The 24,789-nt window shown below is 33.4% G+C and overlaps 1 protein-coding gene across 2 annotated transcripts; it reads right to left on the bottom strand.

The window, feature by feature from the left end:
- Window positions 1–4,875: 4,875 nt before the first annotated feature.
- LOC127716619 (heat shock 70 kDa protein 12A-like) lies at window positions 4,876–18,524 on the bottom strand. 2 transcript variants are annotated; one of them, XM_052222867.1, is made up of 6 exons: window positions 18,404–18,524; window positions 17,986–18,032; window positions 14,495–14,805; window positions 13,048–13,347; window positions 9,426–9,582; window positions 4,876–6,005 (listed from the first exon to the last, which is right to left on the bottom strand). In XM_052222867.1, the coding sequence occupies exons 3-6, from the start codon at window positions 14,654–14,656 to the stop codon at window positions 5,605–5,607; spliced, it is 1,020 nt and encodes a 339-aa protein (XP_052078827.1). In that variant the 5' UTR covers window positions 14,657–14,805; window positions 17,986–18,032; window positions 18,404–18,524; the 3' UTR covers window positions 4,876–5,604. The 2 variants fall into 2 exon arrangements, with proteins under 2 accessions (XP_052078827.1, XP_052078828.1); XM_052222868.1 differs by having other exon boundaries at window positions 13,213–13,347.
- Between the last annotated feature and the right edge of the window lie 6,265 nt (window positions 18,525–24,789).

Genomic DNA, 24,789 nt, shown 5'->3' with positions numbered 1-24,789 from the left:
ACAATACATATATATATATATATATATATATATACAAAATATTACTGTAAAAGATAGTCAAACACACATTATTTAAAAGCAAATTATTACTTGAAATGAATCTATTACGCATATAACAAATTCCAAGTGTTACTTTTATTATAAAAAGATCGTCAAAAGATTAAAGAAATTGGTGAATAATTGAGAAACATCGGCAAATATTGCATTAACTGAGAGAAATCGTGAAAGAGAAATACGTTATATAAAATCGGATGAGTTTGTACCAGCATGAAGTGTGCACGTGATCGCAAAAAAATTCTGCCAGTAGGAACGAAAGAAAAATTGATATGTAAATTTCTACTTCATTTTGGACCATGGTAGAGAGTTATCTCATTGGCAATCATACCACATGTTCTCATTTTTATATGCAAGTCATCAATAACTCTTATTCATCAAATATCAGCTGCAGATATATAGGTGATTCAAAATTGCGATTAGACAAATGTACAGTTTTCATGAAGCTTTTGAAGTCCGTAATTCTGCCAAAAGTCGGTCAATCAAACGAAACATCATACTCAATCTGCTAGTCACCATTTCAAACCAATTTACCAAAAATTATATCGATATCTGCAGAGCACAACGTAAAATTGAACACCGAACAGCAAGCTATAAAAATGACTAGTGTAAAACCATTCAAACAGAAAAACCAACGGTCTAATCTATATAAAAAACGAGAAACGAGAAACACTTATGAACCACATCAACAAACGACAACCACTGAACATCAGGTTTCTGACTTAGGACAGGTGCAAACAAATGCAGCGGGTTTAAACGTTTTAACAGGCGCTAACCTTCAACCTAACCTGAAACAATAGTGTAACATCACAACAAAGAAAGACACACTATAAAATATCAATTGCAATGGCTTAACTCAATCAAAAGACATATTAATAAAAACAAGTGAACATACACTAAACGAATAAATTTGATATATGACACAATGCAAATACAAAATTAATAAAACAAGGGGGTTAGATGTAAAACAATATCAGAAAGACAGCCATAACTTTGGACAAAATGCCGCCAAATAAAATAACGTACACAGGTAAATAAAAATAATTTTGTTGTAAGGTATACATGGAGAACGGAAATATTTTTTTACAAAATAAATAATTTTGTTGTTCATAGTACGAGAACAGAAGTGAAAATGTATCGTCATACTAAACACTTATCAAAGGTGGTAAATATTAAAAACAGTGAGACGAGATATAAACTAAATAAGTAAACATTAAATAACGAAAATACATTACAAATTGTATCAACAGGTCAAATAACACGAAAGTACGATTTGAGAGTTATCGCAGTTACTGAAAGCTAGTTAAAAGCCAAAAACAATTAATAATAAAAAATCATGCATCAGAGACTAATTTAATTAGCATGATTAATGTAACAGTTTCACAGATCCATGTGTACACTAAGTCTTTGAGAATCTTACAGTACTGTAAATTCAGAAATTATTAAGGAGCGGTGATTTTGTTCAGTAACAAATTTCTACCGATATTGCAGTGTGTTTAAAGACAACAGGAAACAATTTGATATTTTTTTTTGCAACCTTGCATTTTATTGTTGTGGTTAAACATTAGTGTTCCAATTAATTTTGTGTTGTGGAATGTTGCATAATCTTACGTTGAGTTCCGTTTGTTTACATGTCGTCATATGCGTTCGATTTATCTTCCTTATCCATTAAAAAAAGAATATTGTTTCTGTAATGTCGTTGTTAATTATTGTTAACATTGCATCTGGTTTGCATTTAATTGATTGATTGTTGGATATTTAACGTTCAGTGGCAAGTATTATATGCATATCACGGCGAGATTAGCATTTGATAAAGGATTGAATAGTGATTGAGATGACAAATCTTTAATATGTTTCATTTATTATATCCACACGTCTTTTTGATAACCCAGCACAAAGTTCTACAACACACAAGAAAATTACCATCTTTGGTGGCGGTGAAACGAACCAATGACTAAATGATTTCACTTCTTTTATTACATGTTCTACGTACACACGCCTACTCTTGTGCAGTCTGTTAAATGATCCTACTTTTAGATTTGTTTTACCTCATTTTTGCGCAGGACTATTTACCTTTGATCTGAGCCTAGAAAAGTTTTCAAAAAGATTCCTAGTCCCTCCCATCCCAAGGTTCTACATGTAACCTCTTTCACATGTATGTACTATAAAATTCGATATGATGTCATGTTTATTAAAATCTCTTGTACGATTACTGCCCTTGGTCTTAATATTTCATATTCTTCGCCAAAATTCTTTATTAAATCAGATTTACTACTGTGTTAATTGTATATTATATATTATATATATCAAGTCAATATAATATGTCTACAACTCAAAATGGTTTAAAAAAAAAACCTGCATGTATATTTTTATGTAAAAGACATTTCTAAGGGAAGTGAACAACCAATAGTCCAATATTATTATTTAAATGAATGTCCCCTCTTTTCTCGTTACGGCAAATTACGTCAAGTTAGGGTGATTTTGTTTCGTTCGCAAGATGTTGAGAAACCTCTTATATAACGATCATTCGGGTCCCCATTAATCTTTAAAAAATTTTAATGAATAAAATGCAGGCAACTTGACATATTGTACAGACACATTTCGATTGTTGATGCCTATATATTGGCCTTTATAGGTCAACATATATTTTTTCCTGTTAATAGAGGTTGTCTGGAAATTTTGTTATAAACAATGGTATGCTATCAGTTCCTGTTGAATTAAATATTATCTTATGTAAGGAACAAATACTGTTACAGTAATTGTTCTTCCAGTGGAAATAACTCCTATTCCATGACATAAGGCTTATGGATGTTGTTTTTTTTTTGTTATTTTTGTCGTTGGGTTGCTGCCTTATTGACGTATACGGTCATATCTCCTTTTATTCATTATATTTTTCAGCTTTAATCTTATTTTATAAGTTATTTAAGCGACACCAGTGCGAGCGACGTGACACATTTTGTAGGACGAAAGCATTTTTATATCGCTTACAACTCCGTGTTGCAAATTCAGCACTTTATCAAAACCTGAGCATGAGAAGTTTGCGCCACGATATCAGGATCAGATATGGAAAGCTAACATATACAAGATATAAAATATTTAAGTTGTATGTTTATTGTTTTGAAGAACAGTGGGGATTTGGGGTTATATACAAATTTTTCTAGGTACACCATAGAAGTCTACGACTTAAAGTCTAAAAATACATTACTGTTCGCCGATACTGTTTAAAGCTTCCAAAAATGTCGCCAAATACATGCATATGAGTATGAAGTCCTTCCAGGAATCGTTACGTCACAATGTCGGAAGAATATTATACAATTACTGTCTTTTGATGAGGTAAATGTGTGGTTTTATTGACTTTTGAAAAACTGATATTCACTGAGGCCAACGGCCGAAGTGAATGTCACTAGGTTTTTCAAAAGTCAATTAAACCACATATTTACCGAAACAAAAGACAGTAATTGTTTTATTCCATGTTACGAGACAGAAAAATATGTGTAAAATAACAGTTATTTACCAAAACCAACTAAACGTCAAACGTTATTATACACGTAACAGCACGCGACGTTTTGCGCGGTGAATATACTTTTTCCGCAGGTGAATATGCTTATTTATTCAAAATCCCATTCATATTGAAAAACCTACTAAAGTTCTATCAATATGGAATAACATCTTATATGACATTAGAAATAAATAAATAAACGTAAAATAACGTAGGATTTTTTTTTAGTTGTATGATGCTCGACGTGATATTTGTTCAATTATCAAGCAAAAGCACCTGTTTGAATCTGTTAAAAATCGGATGGAAAATCGTATCGTGTAAACAAAATACTGTACGATTTACCTGAGGGACTGAATCAAATCGGACGGAAAATCGGATGGAAAATCGTACCGTGTAAACGCACCTTAACTTATTTTCTTTAATGAAATGAAGTGAAGTGCGGTATAATTATAAAACAGCCACTGCAAAATGAAGGTATGTTGGATAAAGACATAGCTTTGTCTTGCCACATGCAACCTACAAGAAGTGACTGCACGTGTAGAGAGCGTGGAATCTTCTATACATGAGGCATCAGATTAAACTCTCTCGATTTTGACCAAACGTACCTCTGTATTTTTACATCCCTCAGCCAAACGTATGTTACTTGCGGGGGATGAGTTATTCCCATTTGAGAGAGAAATTGGAAACAAATAACTAAAATAACAAAACAACCGAACTCCAAATAGAATTCAAAACGGAAAGTCCCTTATCAAATGGCAAAATCATTGCTCAAACAAATCAAACGAATGGAAAACATCTGTCATAGTCATGACTTGTTACCATTCACAAGCACTTCCTTATGTAGAAAACTTATATTTCAAATAACACATTTAAATATGTATATGCTTTTATTTATTAGTATAATTGTACATTTGTGTTTTCAAGTAGGTAATATTGATAAAAGAAAAACAGGTAAGAATACATTTACGATGCCATTTCAGGCAAGTCTTGTAAATAACAAACAACAATTCTAATTTCAAACAATTATCTAAAAAAAAATTGGCTCTTAATTAATTCTATAGTTCCGAGAAAAACATGGGTCTGGATTTTTTTCGGAGGAGGGGGGTCTTCATTTCTTTATTCTATAACATGTTTGATCATTAAATCCATTTTTCTTTTTTCTTTCTTTTTTTCTCATTATTCTCTATCTTTCAGATATTAGTCCCCTTTTTATTCTGTAATATTTATATTTAAGCACATATATCTATTTGTTTTTGTAAATATTATACTCTATGTATGTCTTTTAAGTGCTTGTTGGTGTGGGTTTTTTTTGTAGAAATGCGTGACTGCTGGTTCAATGCCATATACCAAGTTTTTGGTTCATAGAAAAATGAGTACTCTGGGAAGAATTATTTAATAAAAGCTAAAATAAACAAAAGTAAGCTCTGTATTCATTTTTGGTAGCCTTTTCTATTACAACTGCTACAATTTCGGTGCCACTAGCATTAATTTTCAATGAAAGCTCTCCATCTTTTGAATCCTTTCTTGTAAGATCAACACTGAGTACCCCTAACATATTACAACCTTTTTCTGTTGTATATTTAGGGTCCTCTTCTTCTGATGCAAAAAATTCGAAGTGAGCACATTTTTGCTCATTTACAACAGGGAAGTAGGTATGCTCTGGTTCAAAATGTCCAATTTCTACCACTTGTCCTTTCCTAACATGAATATCGAAAACATCATCAATAAGACTGCCAAAAGTAGGACGCATTAACATATCGTCAACGCCATCTATATAGTTTCTTTGCATTGCTACACCGTATGTATATCTAGAAACACGTGACTCAATTGTTCCTGGTTCAAATCCAAACATAACTGCTCCTTTAAGAACAGCCAATCCGGGGTCACTTGGAACAATAACATCTACCTTTTTACCAAGTTTTTGTTTAACGGCATCTATTAAAACAGACGACTCTGAAAACCCTCCCACTGCTAATAATGTATGAACACCGGACAGCTCTTGTTTTTTTAATAATTTATCAAGTTCATTTGTTGCATTACTTATTGAATAGTCAAAGAAAGAGCGCAAAAGGGTTGTGGTTGATTCTCATTTTGCCGTGTTTAAGTTCAATCTGGTTTTTAAAATTTGTTTGCGGTATGACGTCTATCAATTCCTGCCTTGTACTTTTCTTGTATGTTTCAAGCCATGCAACGGGAATTCGAATAGTTGTTTTATCGGTGTCCTCCTTAAAACATATTTTGGCATGTTCAAAATTGTACATCAGCTCGAAGTAAGCGTCTGAGTGATGCTTCTTTACGTCATTAATAACAAAACCGCCCAGTAGTCTAACTAGAAACTTGTAAAACTCTCCGTTCACTGTGATCCCACCCCAATGTCCTCCGCATGCTTGGTGAATCTCTTTAACTGAATTTGGCCCTTTAACTTCATGAACTGTAATGTCTGTTGTTCCACCTGAAAATAAGGACACTAGTAAAGAAGATATTATTGTTTATTTCCATCATATCTGCTGTCTGTATCACTAAAGAAAGAGTAACTTTACGTCTCAGAAGAATATCATAAACATTTTTTCCGTAACTTTTAAGGGAGCTACCATTTGAATTTTATGGGGTGGGGGTGGGATTGGCTAGGATGAAAAATTTTGTCCTGTATTTTTTTTAGTTGTAATCTCTGTCCTGCCTTTTTTTTTATTAGTTTATTATGACTTTTTATTACATAAATTGTCATACTGCCTTTTTTTTGCAAAGTGTCTCATCCTGCCTTTTTTTTTTTAACTCAAAACTCCTGTCCTGTCTTTTTTTCAAATTTCATTATAGCCCCCCCCCCCCTAAAAATCAAATGGTAGCTCCCTAAAACAAATCCATGGACTATGTTGTTGTATTTTGGCAAGTTTGGCAACGGATCAAATGTTAAATCTCTCCATATAATATTTCATGACAGCATTTAAAACTAGCTTCTACGACGGCATATAACTTGTCATTCATGAATCAGTTTTATACTATGAATGCGGACCGGATATTAATTTTTTGTGAGAGTTTTTTTTTTTCTCATGACAAACATTTTTAATTTTAATAGTTTACCAGAAACATTCAGGAACAAAATTTAAGAGCATTTTCACCTTATCTTTTATATATATGTAGGACTCGGAGGTGCGATGGGGACGCTGAAGTGCGATGGTCACGCTGAATTACGATCGTCTACGCCGAAGTGCGATGGTCCGTTCGCTGATGTGCGATGGTCTATCTGACGCATGATGGCTAGTTTAAAATCCACAGATTATTTTGAGAAGTACATGTAGATATATTTAACAGTTAGTATATAAATCTACATTCATCATTGTCTATGTCTGTCTTTCATTACATATTTTAGGTCCTCTGTTATTTTTAATTTATATAAATGATATACCACTTCATGTTAAACAATCAGACATGGATTTATATGCTGATGATTCAACATTGCATTTTCATAATAAAAACATTGAAAAAATAAACAGCATATTGCAAAATGATTTAAATGCTATACAATCTCGGTGTAACAATAACAGTATGAAAATTAATGCACAAACAACAAAGTGTATGAAATTGGGCTCAAAACAAAAACTTACACAACTATCAGCATTATGTATTTCCGTCAATGAAACATGTATTGAAAATGTCCATTCTTTCAAATTACTTGGAATTGACATTGATGAAAATTATAAGCTGGGAAAATCATGTTGATCGTATATGCAAGATTATCTCATCTAAAATATCACTTTTGTTTAAAATTAAAGTATATTTGCCTATACACACAAGACAACTATTTTATAATGCATATATTCTACCATATATAGACTATTGTAGTTCAGTTTGGGGAAATTTATTACAAAAAGATTCAGATAGAATCATAAAACTTCAATAAAGAGTAGCAAGAATTATACTTGAATGCGATATTTCTGTTCCATCTAATTTTATGTTTTCATCTTTAAAATGGCTATCTTTTACAAAAAGAATAAAATACCAACAATCAATTCTAATGTATAAAATTGTAAATGGACTAACACCTGATTACTTAGCAATGCTAAATATTAATAATGTGCAACACCACAACTTACGATCTGTCTCTAATAATGATCTATTTGTTCCAAGACCAAATACAAATTTTTATAAAAAATCTTTTCATTATTCTACAACAAAGGTATGGAATAATTTACCACTCAAAATAAAAAATTGTCGAAATGTGGAATTATTTAAGAAACATTGTTATAATCATTTTCTTGAAAATTCTATGCAAGTCGAATAATTTGTTTTCTTTCTTTTGTTGTAAGAATAAGAAAATTTAATCAAACTACCAATTATTACCATTTATTGCCATTTGTATGTTTGAATGATTGAATTGATTATATACTTGTAATATATATTGTATTTTAATGTATGAATGTATGAATGTTAGCTGTATACATGTATTTTGTTTGAGGGCCTCAATGAAAATTAGACTACTTCTAATTGAGTTACCCTCTTTAAATAAAGAATTCATTATTATTATTATTACAGTTGCATACTAAATGATAGAGTTCGTCCTCTTTGATTTTCTACATGTGGGCATTATAATTTTATATTAACATTTTATCTTTACCTTGTTCCTATCATGAGATCCTCGTTTACCGTAATATTATAATAAGGAGAGTCTGTCCGCGGACTCGTATGTATTTAGAGAATTCACGCTCCATATAACGTAGAAAGGAACAAGTTGTAGATTTCGAAAAAAAAAATCGCCACAGTAGGTTAACTTTCCCCTATCCACCAATCCTCCCCGTTTCTCGTAGTATTTAAAGTAAAGAAGCCCCTTATCAACTTAAAAACTTAGAAAACTGCTTCTAACATACAAATTGACATCTACATCGTCATGAAAAGCATTGAAAATGTAGTTTGTTTAGACCATCGCACTTCAGCATTACCTCCATCGCACTGCGGCGTAGCTATCAACAAGATAGCGTCACAATGCCACCATCGCACTTCAGCGTGATCAAAAACGCACTTCAGCGTCAAACTATCGCACCTCAGCGTGACCATCGCGGTTCGGAGTACCATAGCGGTTCAGAGTCCTAGTCAGAAAATTACAAAACCTATTCTTTATAAAATTGAGAATGGACACGGAGAATGTGTCAAAGAAACAACAACCCGGCCAAAGAACAGAAATGGGTCTTCAACAAAGCGAGAAAATCCCTCACCCGGAGGCGAGCTTCAGCTGGCCCCTGAACAAAAAAAAAGTCTGCTAATTCAGCAAAAATGGACGTCAAACTAAACTCCGAAACACATAAATTAACCAAATTTATAAAAAAAACATACAAGACTTACAATGGCCAGAGGCTCCTGCATGACATATCAATAACTTCTGGAAAAAATGTGTTTATTCCTTATAATTCTTACCAGAACATTCGCAATTTTCAATTAACATTTCATTTCATTAGCTTCTATTTACCATCAAATGCACAATAGACATGTCGTTAATAAGGAGTTAACAGCCATATTGACTTTCTGAAATCCATAAACGTGCGATTATAATGCAAATGACGTTAACGCGGTAAGATCATTCATATTTCGCGGAATTTCATTTTATTCAAATTTCATAAATTTTCCAAGCTTGAATGCATTATTTATTGTTTCTATGCTTAAACAAATATGTAATTTGTTTTTCAATCTCAATTTGCTTAGTACCCCTTGATCACATGCATGTGTATAGCGCATGAATAGATCACAGTGAAAGTAGTTTCGGTAACATGGTTTAGCGAAGTGTAAACCAAGTGAAAAACTTCTAATGGACCAATCCAATTCAAGTATTTGTAGATATGCAACATATAAGAATTATCATATAATAACCCTCCCCTTAACTCACCTCCTTGATCAAACACAATATATTTATCGCCTTCCTTCATACTAGCAATAGCTTTGTAACCCCCTGTTTGTTCTACGCCGACTGGCTGTTGTCTACAGTGTATAGAAGCAGCCTCTGGTTCCAAAGCAAGTGACAGTTGGTCAGTGGAAATTCCTGCCTAAAAAGACAAATCCACATACATATAATACTTATTCCAGTGTGCACAATATGTCTTTCAGGGTTGTTTGCAAATATATTTGTGAAAACTAACATATTCCGACATTAAATTTGTAGCTTGGCAGTATAGGTATACTTTCATGAGCTGGATCGACCAATATTATATAAGTGTAATGACCATATGAGTGGAGTTAAAAATCATTATAAATGTTTATCAAATAGATATACAGACGATATTTAATTAAATGGTCTTTTGAAAAATCTCATTGCAAATCTATTTGCTGTAACTCGTTTAAAGCCTTTTTTCTGTAACTAAAAAGGAAAGTATACTAGATACACTTACTGGAAATGTGAAGATATGATTGAAGCTTAAATTTTCTCCTGGACAACATATATGTACGTTTCGGCGATAAAGTGTATCGACAAGTAGTAGGTATTCCTATGGGCACTTACTGCGCCCCTTTAATAGCAGATTTATTCCTGTATTGCTATGAATCTCAGTTTATGACCAAACTTAGTAAAGACACGTCATTGTTACATTTGGTTGATACATTTAACAGTACCTACCGTTATCTTGATAATATTTTTTCGTTAAATAATCCAGAGTTATATACTACCGAAATTTACCCAAAAGAAACTTACTTTAACAAAATCTAATATAAACAACAGTAGTTGTCCTTTTCTAGATTTAGACATTTCAATTGCTAAAGGACTCCATACTAAAATTTACGACAAAAGAGACGATTTTTCATTCCCTATTGTTAATTTTCCTTTTTTAGACGGCGATGTTCGTTTGGCTCCATCATACGGTGTTTATATATCCCAACTCGTTCGTTATGCCCATGTGTGTAGTGATGTCATAGATTTTAACGAACGTAATCAATGCATCACTGGTAAATCATTAAGTCAGGGATTTTGTTACCATAAATTACTTAAAACTTTTACTAAATTCTTTCATAGATACAAAGATTTGATTAGTAAATTTGGCTGTACCTGTAGAAAACTTATTAAAAGCGGTATTTCACATCCTTAATTTTACGGTAATATTGTACTAAAAGCGCGGAAATCACTATGTGATCCGTGTAAACTCATCGAACCTTTAAACAAACTTATTAGTAAAGGTTATCTTACCAATGTTGTAATTAGATCTTTGAATATATTTTACATTGGCACAAATATCGATTTTGTCATTAGCAAATTAAAACATAACTAAATTTGTATTCTTTTCAAACGGGATGTATTATAAATTCACATCCACGTTCATTTTTTCTATATAGAGTTTAACTCCTAACTATCCTACTGCCTGTCGATACTTTTATTTTTGGCATTGCACGTCATGTCTTCTTTGACTGTCCATGACGTTAAAATACTAAATCCCTATGTGTTTTAGTTGATTTTAGTCTCTGATGCATGATTTTTTTATTATTAATTGTTTTTGGCTTTTAATTTAACTAGCATTCAGTAACTGCGAATACTCTCAAATCGTACTTTCTTGTTAATTTGACCTGTTGATACAATCTGTAATGCTTTCTTATTATTTAATGTTTATTTGTTTAATGTTATATCTCGTCTCTCTATTTTCAATATATACCAGCTTTGATGTGTTTGGTATGGCTATACATTTTCACTTCTGTTCTCATACTATGTAAAAAATATTTCCGTTCTCCATTTATACTGTATACCTTCCAACAAAATTATTTTCATTTACCTGTGTACATTATTCTATTTGGCGGCATTTTGTTCAAGGTTATGGCTATTTTTCTGAAATTGTTTAACATATAACCCCTTATTTTATTGATTTTGTATTTACATTGTGTCATAGATCAAATTTATTCGTTCAGTGTATGTTCACTTGTGTTAATATGTCTTTTGATTGAGTTAAGCCATTTCAATTGATATTTTATAGTGTGTCTTTCTATGTTGTGATTTTACACTATTGTTTCAGATAAGGGTGAAGGTTGGTACCTATTAAAACGTTTACACCCGCTGCATTTGTTTGCACCTGTCTTAAGTCAGGAATCTGATGTTCAGTAGCTGTCGTTTGTTGATGTGGTTCATTAGTGTTTCTCGTTTCTCGTTTTTTATATAGATTAGACCGTTGGTTTTCCCGTTTGAATGGCTTTACACTAGTAATTTTGGGAGCCCTTTATAGCTTGCTGTTCGGTGTGAGCCAAGGCTCCGTGTTGAAGACCGTACTTTGACCTATAATGGTTTACTTTTACAAATTGTGACTTGGATGGAGAGTTGTCTCATTGTCACTCCTACCACATCTTCTTATATCTATGACAAACAAAAACAGCTGATCTACAAGGTTTACCGTGTACTTTTCACTATAAATCATGTGCTGTACATGTGTTACAATCCTAGACAATGCCGAATAGGAAATGCTTTACAAAACATAAGCTATCTTTAATAAATGACAACTTTACACGACTGACGTTCTCAGGGTTATACAGGGCTTACACCATAATTTATATATATTACTTCGCCTGAAATTGAGCCCAACAATGTTAGATCTGCAAATTTGCGTTTGCAAAATAGTTTTCTTCCTTCAGTGGTTTTCGAACCCCTGCTTCTGTGAGAGCCTGACAACACGCCTGCACTTTGAACAGTGCCCTACATCTCTAGGCCAACTAGGCTATAAAGCTATAACCTTCGGAAGTCGAGTTATATCTTTTCTCGTCTGCCATATCTAGTGTTGTAATACAGTACATGGTGTATGATGTCAGTAGGTGTCAGACCACCAATTCACTCCTTTAAATTTAGAACGTAGAACATAAAAGAAGCCCGACTAGGACAAAAATAGTGCTTTTGATTTCATTGTTTACTTAAACTAACCTTGCAACACATTTGCAGAAATGAAACTTTTGGTAACAGAGAAGTATATTTAGACCATTTTGAGCCAAAATTTACTTTCTATGAGTTTGCATTAAAAAAATTGAGGATTAATGCGCTTCATAGTTTACTATTTAAGATTTCCAGAAAACCAGGGGATATTTTAGTGGTACTTGGCTTCCGAAAGGCAGATTTTTTTTTACAAGACTTTAAACATGGATTGAAAATTGGCAACATTGCATGCACTGTGTCCTGTGTCCTAGAGCTCTTTGGTTTTAACACAGTATATGATGAACAGCTATACCTAGCATACACACTAATGAATTATAACTGTATAGTTTCACAAATACAATTATTCGACTAATTGTTCCTGTTAATTTTTCTATTATAAGACAACATTCTCTTTGGAGGCTTACAACTCCCTCGGACAATATTTGCATTAGGCAGCTGTTACAGAATGTTGCGGACCTTTTTGGTATTTTTTGGCTTTAAAATCTCGGTTCTATTATGTACTAGAAAAAGAATTTTTATTCCAGAAATTCATGTTGGCTGCACGGAAATCGTTTATTTTTTTTTCCCATTGAATAAAGTATACAAAATAAACGCATTGTCCTTTAACCATAAAACGTACCTTTTCAGCAGCATCGCGCATGAACTGTTTTGCTTTTAGGTCCAAAATAGCCGGTACGGTGAGTACCCAGTGAACATCATCATTACAGAATTTTCTAGTTTTTGTCTTGGAAGAGCTGTCACCTAGACCTCCAGTCTGATTAATAACACAATCTCCGTGACTCACTTGTAAAGCTTTAAGAAAGTGTCCTTTGAAGAACTCAATAACGGCTGCAAAAACATCGACTGCTTTCATTTTCTTGGCCGAATTACCTTCTACATTGATAGATTCTACAAGCCATGTATCTTTCGACAATTCGTCCTGAAATCAACAAAACTATAAAAATTATTTAAACACCAAATCACGTGCCGTTTTATTTCCTTCTTCAAGTTATTGGTCATCTAGTTGGAAGCACTGTGCAGGTACTTTTTGTTAAATCTATGACATATTGTATAGATAAGTAATGGTACAGGTTTGTACCCACGTGACACTGGTTTGACCCAACTAAATGATGTGCAAGTACCAAGTCAGGTTATCTTAACCGTGTGTTCGTTGTCGTTTTGTTTGTACAACGAGTTTGTTTGTTTTTCCCCGGGAGGTTCGATGTTTGTTTTTCCCCGGGGGGTTCGATGTTTGTTTTTCCCCGGGGGGTTCGATGTTTGTTTTTCCCCGGGAGGTTCGATGTTTGTTTTTCCCCGGGGGGTTCGATGTTTGTTTTTCCCCGGGAGGTTCGATGTTGATGCTTAATGTTCTTAATACTTAACAAAGAGAGCGACCGAACACCATAAAAACTATCAATAATCGTAAATGGTTAAGATCAAAGAACAATTGTCGATTATATAGTCATGGTCTTAATCGCTCCGAGCGTAGAAAAAATGTGAAAAATTTAACCGATAATTAATAAAATACCCTAAAGATTAAAAAAGAACATTCCGATATAACGAAAGACAACCCACTGGTATCGTTTCTACCTTAGAACTCGCAGATAACAATGTAGTGGGGTTAAGTTAGTGTGTTAAGATTTTAACTGTCCCCACATAATCTTGATAAGAGGAATAATAAAAGAAACGTTACAAAATCAGTAACGATCAAACTTTTCAACAGGTATTACAGGCATCAGAATCACAGGTATGAACAAATACTCTGGCAGTTACTTAGCAACTGTTATTTACAACCTGTATTATATTATGTCGTCCTACATCATAATAGATATGCAATATGAAAGAGCACAGAGAGTCAAAATTATAAGCAATATAAAGAGTATGTTGCACAGAATTTTAATACAAAATTAAAAAAGTATGTAATATTATATATATATTTAAGGTTAAGAGAACTAACGAGATTCCCAAACATAACCGAGATGCAATGATTTGACAGCAACAGTACACTCGTAACCTACATCAGTAAGGATCCTTAGTCAAAAAGAAATGTTTGAATAATTAAATATTTTCGTTAAACAGAAACTTGCCTTCTCTTTGTATAACATCATCTTGAAGTGTTCAAAATAAAACCATTTGGTTAAATCTTCTTTATTAGGGTTATTCTTGTAATAATCACGTGCCTCGTATCCGAAACTTTGGAACTTTTGGTTTGGACGAAATAACACACAAGTTGGTGCTTTGTAGGTCATCCATCCACCAGCCGACCATGCAGGACAATTTATTTTCGGTTGTTCCGTTTTCCTTTGAAGGTATTTGTCATAATCGTCTTTACTAGAGTAAGCATAAAAAATTATCCAGAAAACGTGGTTCCGAAATCGATGGCAGCAACAACGGGTTTCTACATTATAAAAATCTTTGGCTTATTTGGACAGAATATACTTAATTGAAAAGAATATTTTCCCAAAAATCACAGCAAAACTTAGAATAATAAACTGATCATACTATGTGCTGCATAACAAACTCTAAATACTAATACTACTCCATTTGTTTACATGTGTTTACAAAATATTTCTTTAAGATTTAAAGTCGAAAAATTAAAGAAAGATGTAGAAACGTCAGAAAGTATTGTTAACATTGACAGATCAAAGTTAACGAAAACAATTATTAGGTAAAACCGGATGTGTCACACGAATGCCATCACCTACAGCCATATCTCAAATCAAAGTACTGAAGTACTGATCATCGGATGACCGCATGTTCTGGTGGATGTTCACAAGCACTTGTCTCAGAAAAAAAAACACATCTCTATAACTGAAAGTTAGGTTAAGGTACATAGATATATTATTTTCTGAGACAAGTTCGTGTGTGGATGATGAATAAATGACAAGGAATTCAACCTCACCGTAATAACTATTATATTGAAGTGATATAATCATTTGTTATCACTGAGACTACTATAACACATATGTGTTATAGTAGTCTCAGGTTATCAGTATACTCTGGTTTGTTGTTATATATTATATTTATATTTATATAACAGTTATATATAATTTTCATCCATTTGTATATCATTCTATTCTACTATTCTAACGATATAGCGCAGTGCAAGTGCTAGTCCGAGATTACTCTGACGTCCAACGGCTGTTTTGCCAGACAAGCTGGGGCCGTGGGACGTCAGAGCTCGTCCCATATCAAAAAGTGGATATTTGCCCGTCTAAAATAGATGCGCTGCTTCGTCGCTTCTGGTGCCAACGGACGGCCTTGGAATTATATAAATCGGGTATCAATTTGTTCATTTTTCATTTATCTCTTCATTTATGTAAGTTTCGCCTACCTGCCACCCTTTATTTTCTCATATTTAGACAGTTTTCACAGTGACCCATCGATTCAGACATTTTTACTTTTATTTTCAAATGGACGTCAAGTTACGAGAGATTTTGCGACCTCGAGACTCAAATATGCAAATATTTATACTTTTTTCACCTCCTTTATAGGAGATCGATATTTAACATTTAGTGGCAAACCACGATTTTTCACCTCCTTTACAGGAGATCGGTATTAAGCATTTAGTGCCAACCACGATAACATTCGGAAGCTCTCGGATATTTACATTGCTAGCATCATAAATGAGCGATGTGTTAGATTATATATTCATATTGACCTAGGGTCATATGCATACATCATTTCCCATAGTCCATTGTGCCTTACTTTTTTCTCGTGATCACATGACAATCTTTCAAAATGTAAGTCAAAATGCCAGAATCGGTGGGTCACTGTGAAAACTGTCTAAATATGAGAAAATAAAGGATGGCAGGTAGGTGAAACTTACATAAATGAAGAGATAAATGAAAAATGAACAAATTGATACCCGATTTATATAATTCCAAGGCCGTCCGTTGGCACCAGAAGCGACGAAGCAGCGCATCTATTTTGGACGGGCAAATATCCACTTTTTGATATGGGACGAGCTCTGACGTCCCACGGCCCCAGCTTGTCTGGCAAAACAGCCGTTGGACGTCAGAGTAATCTCGGACTATGCAAGTGCATGGTGGACACTCTTCTGTAATAATTCGTTTTTCTAATAGATATGATTTGAGTAGGCATTCATATTTTCCCGCGTTTGTTGCAAAACGTTCTTGAGATATAATTCTTCCGCATGCGTTAACACAAATTTTCGGTATTCTTGATTTGTTATTGGTATTGTAACATTTTTATATGTTAGGTCAAGCGTGTTATCTGATTGTATCAGGTTTACATACATCTGTATTTTCACCCATAGCCATTTAATACAGTTAGAGATCATCAGAGATTATATTAATTAGGAGTTATATTTAGATTTCTTTGTTTGACTAGTGAGCCCTAATGATTTGCATATGGTGATCTAGTAAATTTATGTAAGGAGCACGGAACACTAGGAGCCCGGATCACCGGAGCACCCGGAGCACCCGGACTTCAGGAGCACGGACTACACGGTGCCCGGTTGCCCTAGTAATCTATATTTGTATACGGGCTTGTAGGAGTCATATAAAAGAGAGAAAGAGCGTGGAATAAGGAGGAGAGAGAATTTATATAGTGAGGAGAGGACAGTTACCGTTACGTTTGTAGAGTAGAGAGGAGAACCGTATTGTTGAGCCTGAAGTTAGATGTACATTGTGTTATACTTGTAACTTTGTTATAGTCTTATGATTTTAATAATACAGTATTGAACTTTTATTCGACTTCGTGTTTATGTTCACTTGCAAGACTTCGTTCAGACTACACCAGGATTCATTTGTTTATTTATGTGACCAGGATTCCCTTAATCACGCTACCAGTAGATTTCAAGGGTAACCCTGTTAAAGAGTATACTTGGCATTTGTCGTCCGTGTACGAGTGAAACTTAGACACCCAACAACACAACACAACCACAAGAATACACACTTTAGTTCAAGTACCATACTAAACTTTTTCGTCACAGTATATATATATTTCTCACGACAAAACATTTTCATATCATTTATCTATGTTCTTAAAAATTATTTTCATGAATATTTATTGATGAAATCAATATATAACAAGCGATAAGGAATGTTATTTCGCACTCGATAATATCTGTGTAATTATACGAAATACATTCGGTTATCAGTCAAAAACGCAAGTCACGTGGGTAGAAATGTCTGTGGCAACTTAACACCGGAATGCCCGGATGGGCATCCGCTGTAAAAAATATGTCGGAACGAAAAATGCACTGTTTATATCATGTATATGGTCATTATGATATACCAATGTCCCAAATATCTGCTGTATATTTTCCATGACAAAAAAGTCAGCAAAGTATTTTTTCACGATCCAAAAAGAGTTAATTCCCCCAAAAGTCATTCTACAAAAAGGGAAACTCAATTGAGTTTTGTAAGTCATCATTACACATTGATGTACAAAAAGTAAATCAAATACCTTTAGACGCAGACACAAGAAAAGTTCAAACAACTCTTTAATTTCAGAATGACGGAACGACGGACATAGGTGACACGTATACAGTGGCAAAAATAGCTCAATATTGTGAAATAAAAATATTGGCTGTTAAAATTGATACACTTACAACAGATGCTGAGGATGCCATCTTCAATGACATAGTCTGATTTACATCTGAAACAGAAATGGGATATTTGGTTAAGCAATTATAAGTATGTTAACAATAGGAACATGAGTTTATTCTTGAAATACATCAGTAAAAAGTATAACACAAATGATCAGAAAAAAACAAAACAAATATTGAACAATACAACAGATCACACCAATAAAGAAACTGGATACTCCAGTACCAATGTTATCTTCAATATCGTAATAGTCTTGGAGTAAATTCTGGTCCTTCCTGAAACCCCAGTCTACGTATCAATAATGAAAATCCTCATTCCTTATTAAGTAAACAAAACATGTTTCATTAATACTATGCGTGTCTTGATGTTTTAAAGGTAAAGCCAGAAATTGTCAAATGGTATAAATAAAATGGTACTTACAAACATAAATTAACTAACTAATACATCTGCAATCATCAGTATTACTGGTAATAGAATGGCACGAAATAAAGCATTGTACTTCCGTGTTGAAAGTTGTAAGTCAATGATTTCAATGTCCGTGTCTGGTGAAACACACACCTATATATTCAAATTTAAATGTTCTATTGATTCAAAATGGAATCAACTACGACATATGTTAGTTGTATATATTTGTAGATATAGAGTATGTAGTACAATGGTGTACTATTACGACTCGGACGTGACAGAAGTAAAATAAACCAATTATAACTTGTTTTAATCGTTTTCTCCGTTTTCGTTTATTACCTCAGTGCGTAACATTATATTGCTAAAAACTAAACATTTTAATTTCTCAAAATCCGAAGCAGCAGAAGAGAAAGAATGGTCGACATTTCAGGCTATAGATTGCATATCAGTTTCTTCTGACCTAAGTCTAGTTCTACGCTTTCCTGATTCATTCCCAGTTTTATCAAGAATATTCTATGACGTCTCATCCATAGCCTGAAACAAGAATCACTTCAACAGACATTACTTGACATTACTTTTTGATTCTTCGATGCCCACACCACCATCACCATCAATTTTGATGTTCATATTTTTTTTCTCTCCTGGGCACAAGTAGGCCATGACCAATAAAATAAACATTTTTTTCTTTGTAGCAACTTTCCATTGTTTTGTTGTTCTTATGTTGTGTTGTTACACCACTGTCCCAGGTTAGGGAGGGCTGAGCGCTCACAAACATGTTTATGAGCCTGTCTCAAATCAGGAACCTGTAGTTGAGTGGTTGTGGTTGGTTCTTGTCTGTGATGTGACAAAAAACACAAATTGTTTTGATATAAATTAGGCCGTTAGTTTTCTCGTTTGAATTATTTCACATTTTTCATTTTTCTCATTGTTGAAGGTCGTATAGTGCCTATAATTTCTTAAATTTACTTCATTCAGTTAACTCTGGTGGATTGTTGTCTCATTTGCAATCATTCCACCTCTCCTTATTTTTTATATATGTCTATTTTATGTAAATTTCCTTTCCTTTTGATTTTCCTATTATCTTCGTAATTAGAAATTTGTAAGGACTACAAACAGAAAGAACAGTTTCTATGAGCCAACTTTTTTCTTGAAACTTTAACGGATATTTATTAATTGACCGACGTATTAACGTTCAGTTACAAGTATGTCATGCATATTCAGGAAGAAAACAAATTAACGAAGATTGCAAAGTTAGGTTCTGCAAAGTCGGTCTACCGGATGAAGGGCGAGAATTTCGACTGTCATTGGAAATTAAGGGTGTTTTTAGTTCCGAATGCCACTGGGAACTTAGTTGTTGGATATGATAAGAAATTTTGATTGAAACAGGCCATCTACAGACCCCACAAAGAGATTTCGCAATTATTCTTTAATAACGTACAGAGAGCTTGGTACTTTCCCCACACGATCCATAAGATATAACGTTCCTATTTCCTACCCGGCATGTTTGCGTACTTTTACATCCTGCACATCAAAACGGACGACTCCTAAAACATCGTTTTATTGCCGTCTGAGAGAAGTCCAGAGTATACTCATAATTATATCCATAGTCAACACATCGTGTTTGTACAGGAGACATAACACGAGATCGACACATCATATCTGAAGATAGTAGAAGACATTATCTGTAAGGTGGTCTGAATTTTTATTTCTTCTTTTTTTTGTGACGTAAAGATTTAGACAGCTTTTCTTCTTAAATATATTTCCTGAAAGTTGAAAATACACTTTGTTCAATATATGTCATTCTGAATAGTAAGTGTCTGCTAAATACTGCATCACAAAGCACTGAAATATTTTTATACCGTTATATAATAAAACAAAACAAGAGGCTCTCAAGAGCCTGTAATTTTTTGCTTAAATCTTTCATCAACGATTAGTTCTGCTTTTTAATATATATTAATGAGGGGCTTAAAAATTCCATTGACATGTTCTTTGTATCTGTCATATTTTCCCCAAAAGCAAAGAAATGCATTTTACCCATAGTGGCTATGTTTCTTGACGAACAAGAAAATAAAATACAAAATTTATACTTGACACTCTGAAACTCATTCAGCCCAAGTTTGGCTGAAATTGATTCAGCAATTTCAAAGGAGAAGATTTTTTAAAGTTAGAAAACATAATAAACAAATTGTGTAAAATTGTCCTCAAAGGGCAATAGTCCTTAAGGGGTCAATTAAAAATTTTGGTCATATAAACTTATTTGTAGATCTTACTTTGCTGAACATATTTGCTGTTTACAGATTATATTTATCATTAATACTATTAAGAACAATAACCAAAAACTGCAAAATTTCCTTAAAATTACCAATTTAGTGGCAGCAACCCAACAATGGGTTATTAGATTCATCTGAAAATTTCAAGGCTGATAGAACTTCACCTAATGTTTACCCCATGTCAGATTTGTTCTATCTCCTTTGGTTTTTAGATATAAGCCAAAGACTGCATTTTACCCCTATGTTCTATTTTTAGCCATGGTGGCCATGTTTTTTGACGAAACAGAAAATAAAACGCTAACTTTATTCTAGATACCCTAAGGATCATTCATCTTAAGTTTGGTTGGAATTGGTTCAGTGGTTTCAGAGGAGAAGATTTTTTAAAGTTAGAAAACATGATAAACAAATTGTGTAAAATTGTCCTCAAAGGGCAATAGTCCTTAAGGGGTCAATTGACAATTTTGGTCATATAAACTTATTTATAGATCTTACTTTGCTGAACATATTTGCTGTTTACAGATTATATTTATCATTAATACTATTTAGGACAATAACCAAAAACTGCAAAATTTCCTTAAAATTACCAATTTAGTGGCAGCAACCCAACAATGGGTTATTATATTCATCTGAAAATTTCAAGGCTGATAGAAGTTCACCTAATGTTTACCCCATGTCAGATTTGTTCTAACTCCTTTGGTTTTTTAGATATAAGCCAAAAAATGCATTTTATCCCTATGTTCTATTTTTAGCCATGGCGGCCATGTTTTTTGATGAAACAGAAAATAAAACACAAACTTTATTCTAGATACCCTAAAAATCATTCAGCTTAAGTTTGGTTGGAATTGATTCAGTGGTTTCAGAGGAGAAGATTTTTTTAAAGTTTGAAAACATGATCAACAAATTGTGTAAAATTGTCCTTAAAGGGCAATAACTCTTTAAGGGGTCGATTGACAATTTTGGTCATATAAAACTTATTTGTAGATCTTACTTTGCTGAACATATTTGCTGTTTACAGTTTATCTTTATCATTGATACTTTCCAAGATAATAACCAAAAACTGCAAAATTTCCTTAAAATTACCAATTTAGTGGCAGCAACCCAACAATGGGTTATTAGATTCATCTTAAAATTTCAGGGCTGATAGAACTTTACCTTATGAACACTTTTATCCCTTGTCAAATTTGCTCTAGCTGCTTTGGTTTTTTAGATATAAGCCAAAAACTGCATTTTACCCCTATGTCCTATTTTTAGCCATGGCGGCCATGTTTTTTGACGAAACAGAAAATAAAACACAAAATTTATTCTAGATACCCTAAGGATCATTCAGGTAAGTTTGGTTGGAATTGGTTCAGTGGTTTCAGAGGAGATGTTTGAAATAGTTTACACCAGACGGACGACGACGACGGACGCCAAGTGATGGCTAAAGCTCACCGTTCCTCTTCGGAACGGTGAGCTAAAAATAATTCAGAATAGTAGAGTAAAACCAACTTTAAGAAGTGTCGAAAACCGTTTCCTTCAGCAGATGGAATGTAAACTGTACCATTTTATGATTTTTATTATTCGAATATCTCATACAGCAGTTCACGTTATAAAATATTGCAATTTTGATTTCCAGTTTGTATTAAAAATGTATTTTAATGTGTTCATTTCAGCATCTCCTGTAAAAAAAGAGATAACCAAGGTGGTATTTAAAAATCATGTACAATATAAAAACAATATCATGTCCAAAAATAAAACCGCTGAAAGGACAAACAATAATAACAAAGTATGACACAGCCGGAACAATAAAGACAGAGCACAACGAATTCAACCAAAAACCGGGGATGAATTCTGGAGCTGCGTGAATGTATCTAAACCGAAATTGGAAAGTTCACACTTTATGTCAAGAAAAGAAACCGACTTAACTGTGGCATGCTGTATTTTAAGTTCATTGGGATAGATGCAGTCAACGTAGTCATTCAATTTAGAATTTTTCTGTGAAAGGACAATGGTCATCATCTTAATATATAAAGCGAAAAGTTATTTTTAATTTTTTCTTGGGAAACTTCTGAATGAAGTCAGCCTCATAATAAAATGCTTCGCTGAGTGCAGCCTGATACGACCGCAGAGGTCGAACCCTGAACATTTGGGGCAAATTTGGACACAATATTCAAGCTTGATACTGTCTGGATTTGGATTGTGATCAAATTTTTGACATAATATAGGTTTCTGACACAAAATAAATGTGGTCAAAGATCTTATAAATCCATTGCGCAATACTGTGCAATTGAAGATTTCTTCTTGAAACTTTTCCCTTAAAAAAATTGGGAAAAAATCACCCCCCCCCCCCCCCCAACTTTTTAAAACCCCCCTTGGAGCAATAACCCCAAAACTCAATCCCAGCATTTCCTTTGTAGTATGGAACCTTGTAGTGCAATTTCAGAGAGATCCATACACTTACACACAAGTTATTGTCTGGAAACTAGAAAAATGCTTGTTTTTGGCCCTTTTTTGGACCCTAATTCCTACATATTTGGGGCAATTAACCCCAAACTCAATCCCATCCTTCCCTTTGTTATATGGAACCTTGTAGTACAATTTCAGAGAGATCCATACACTTACACACAACTTATTGTCTGGAAACTAGAAAAATGCTTGTTTTTGGCCCCTTTTTAACCCTTAATTCCTAAACTGTTGGCCCCCAGAACCCCTAAAATAAATCCCAACCTTCTACTTGTGGTATTAAACATTGTGGTACAATTTCAGAGCAATCGAAATACTTATTCACAAGTAATTATCCTGAAACTAGAAAAATGCTTGTTTTGGGCCCCTAATTCCTAAACGGTTGGGACCATCATCCCCCAAATCAATTCTGACCTTCCATTTGTGGTATTGAACCTTCTTTAAAAATTAAATAGAGATCCATTCACTTAAACTAAAGTTATTGTCCGGAAACCAATGTGTCTTTGGACGCAGACGCAGACAACGACGACATCATATCATTATACGATACCAAAAAATTTTGTGTGGTCGTATAAAAATAAAGGACAAGACGGCAAGCAGAGGGGCACCAAGTTGGATCCAACAGGACACTGATTTTTTCCCCTATATGTTGTAGATCATGGTTAATCTTGCTTCTTTTCTACTTTGTACTAGAGATGCCCACTTTATGTGTTGAAGGAGATTACATTTTATCAACAGATAAAGCACTTGATAACATTGGGCACATTTTTATTAGGTTGTTTACAGAAATTACAGTCCCATGTATTACATATTAATTTAATAAACCTCAGCATAAATTTATAATCTTTTCCTTCTTCTTTCTTTTTAAAAGTGGAATAAAATTACATCTTTATGTTTATTTAAAATTAAATGTTTTAAATGTCTTCGTCAAGCCGCAACGAAATGAATTGTTCATAAAGATGATCACTATGAATGATAATCTTATGTATATTTACTACTTGTTTGTTTTATTGTATATGTGTATGTATTGTATCATTTTCTATTCTTTACATTTACTTATGTTATTTTGTTCTTGCATTATATTGTTCCATAATGATGGAAGTCACGTGCACAGTACATCAAGTACACGAAGGCACATTTCATAGCAGACATCGTATACATTAGGATTTCAATTAAGAAACATGATTTATAATAACTTAAAATCACATAGATTTGTTCATTCAAAAGAAAATTCTTATAATTAAATCCGTTCCTGCATCGAAAATCTAGACTTATTGTGTCCTGCTTTTTTACAACAAGGATGGTGGAAGATCCATATACCATCTTAAATGAAGGATATGTACACAAAAGTTGCTCATAGATCCTTCAGGATTTCAGCAAAACACAACAGCAGCCAAATTTTTTTTTATAAGTAACTACAACACATCTATAGCTGGTAGATTTCCAGAATGATCAACCCATCTGAGGTTATTTTCCCTAGAGGGAAGTGTCCCCAAATCACAACTTTTAATGATTAAGGACAATGAGTATTAACAGACAACTTAAATGTATATATTGACTGCAGGCTACAGAATGTACACACATTCAGCTCGTTCTTATGTAATTGTTGATGTGACTTTCAAATAATCTACAAATACAAAATGTATTAAACTTTTATATATTATTATTAATTAATATATCTAGGTGCTG

The sequence above is a fragment of the Mytilus californianus genome, unplaced genomic scaffold (assembly GCF_021869535.1).
Source record: "Mytilus californianus isolate M0D057914Y unplaced genomic scaffold, xbMytCali1.0.p SCAF_9, whole genome shotgun sequence".
NCBI lineage: Eukaryota > Metazoa > Mollusca > Bivalvia > Mytilida > Mytilidae > Mytilus > Mytilus californianus.
The sequence above is the reverse complement of the archived record's forward strand: the minus strand, read 5'-3'. Positions and strand labels throughout refer to the sequence as shown.

Excerpts from the sequence above, each read along its gene's own strand:
- LOC127716619 (XM_052222867.1), bottom strand. The coding sequence starts at position 14,656 with ATGACCTACAAAGCACCAACTTGTGTGTTATTTCGTCCAAACCAAAAG. Across the intron at positions 13,348-14,494 it reads TGATGTTATACAAAGAGAAG|GACGAATTGTCGAAAGATAC; the intron begins GCAAGTTTCTGT and ends TGTTGATTTCAG. Across the intron at positions 6,006-9,425 it reads TATTGTGTTTGATCAAGGAG|GTGGAACAACAGACATTACA; the intron begins GTGAGTTAAGGG and ends CCTTATTTTCAG.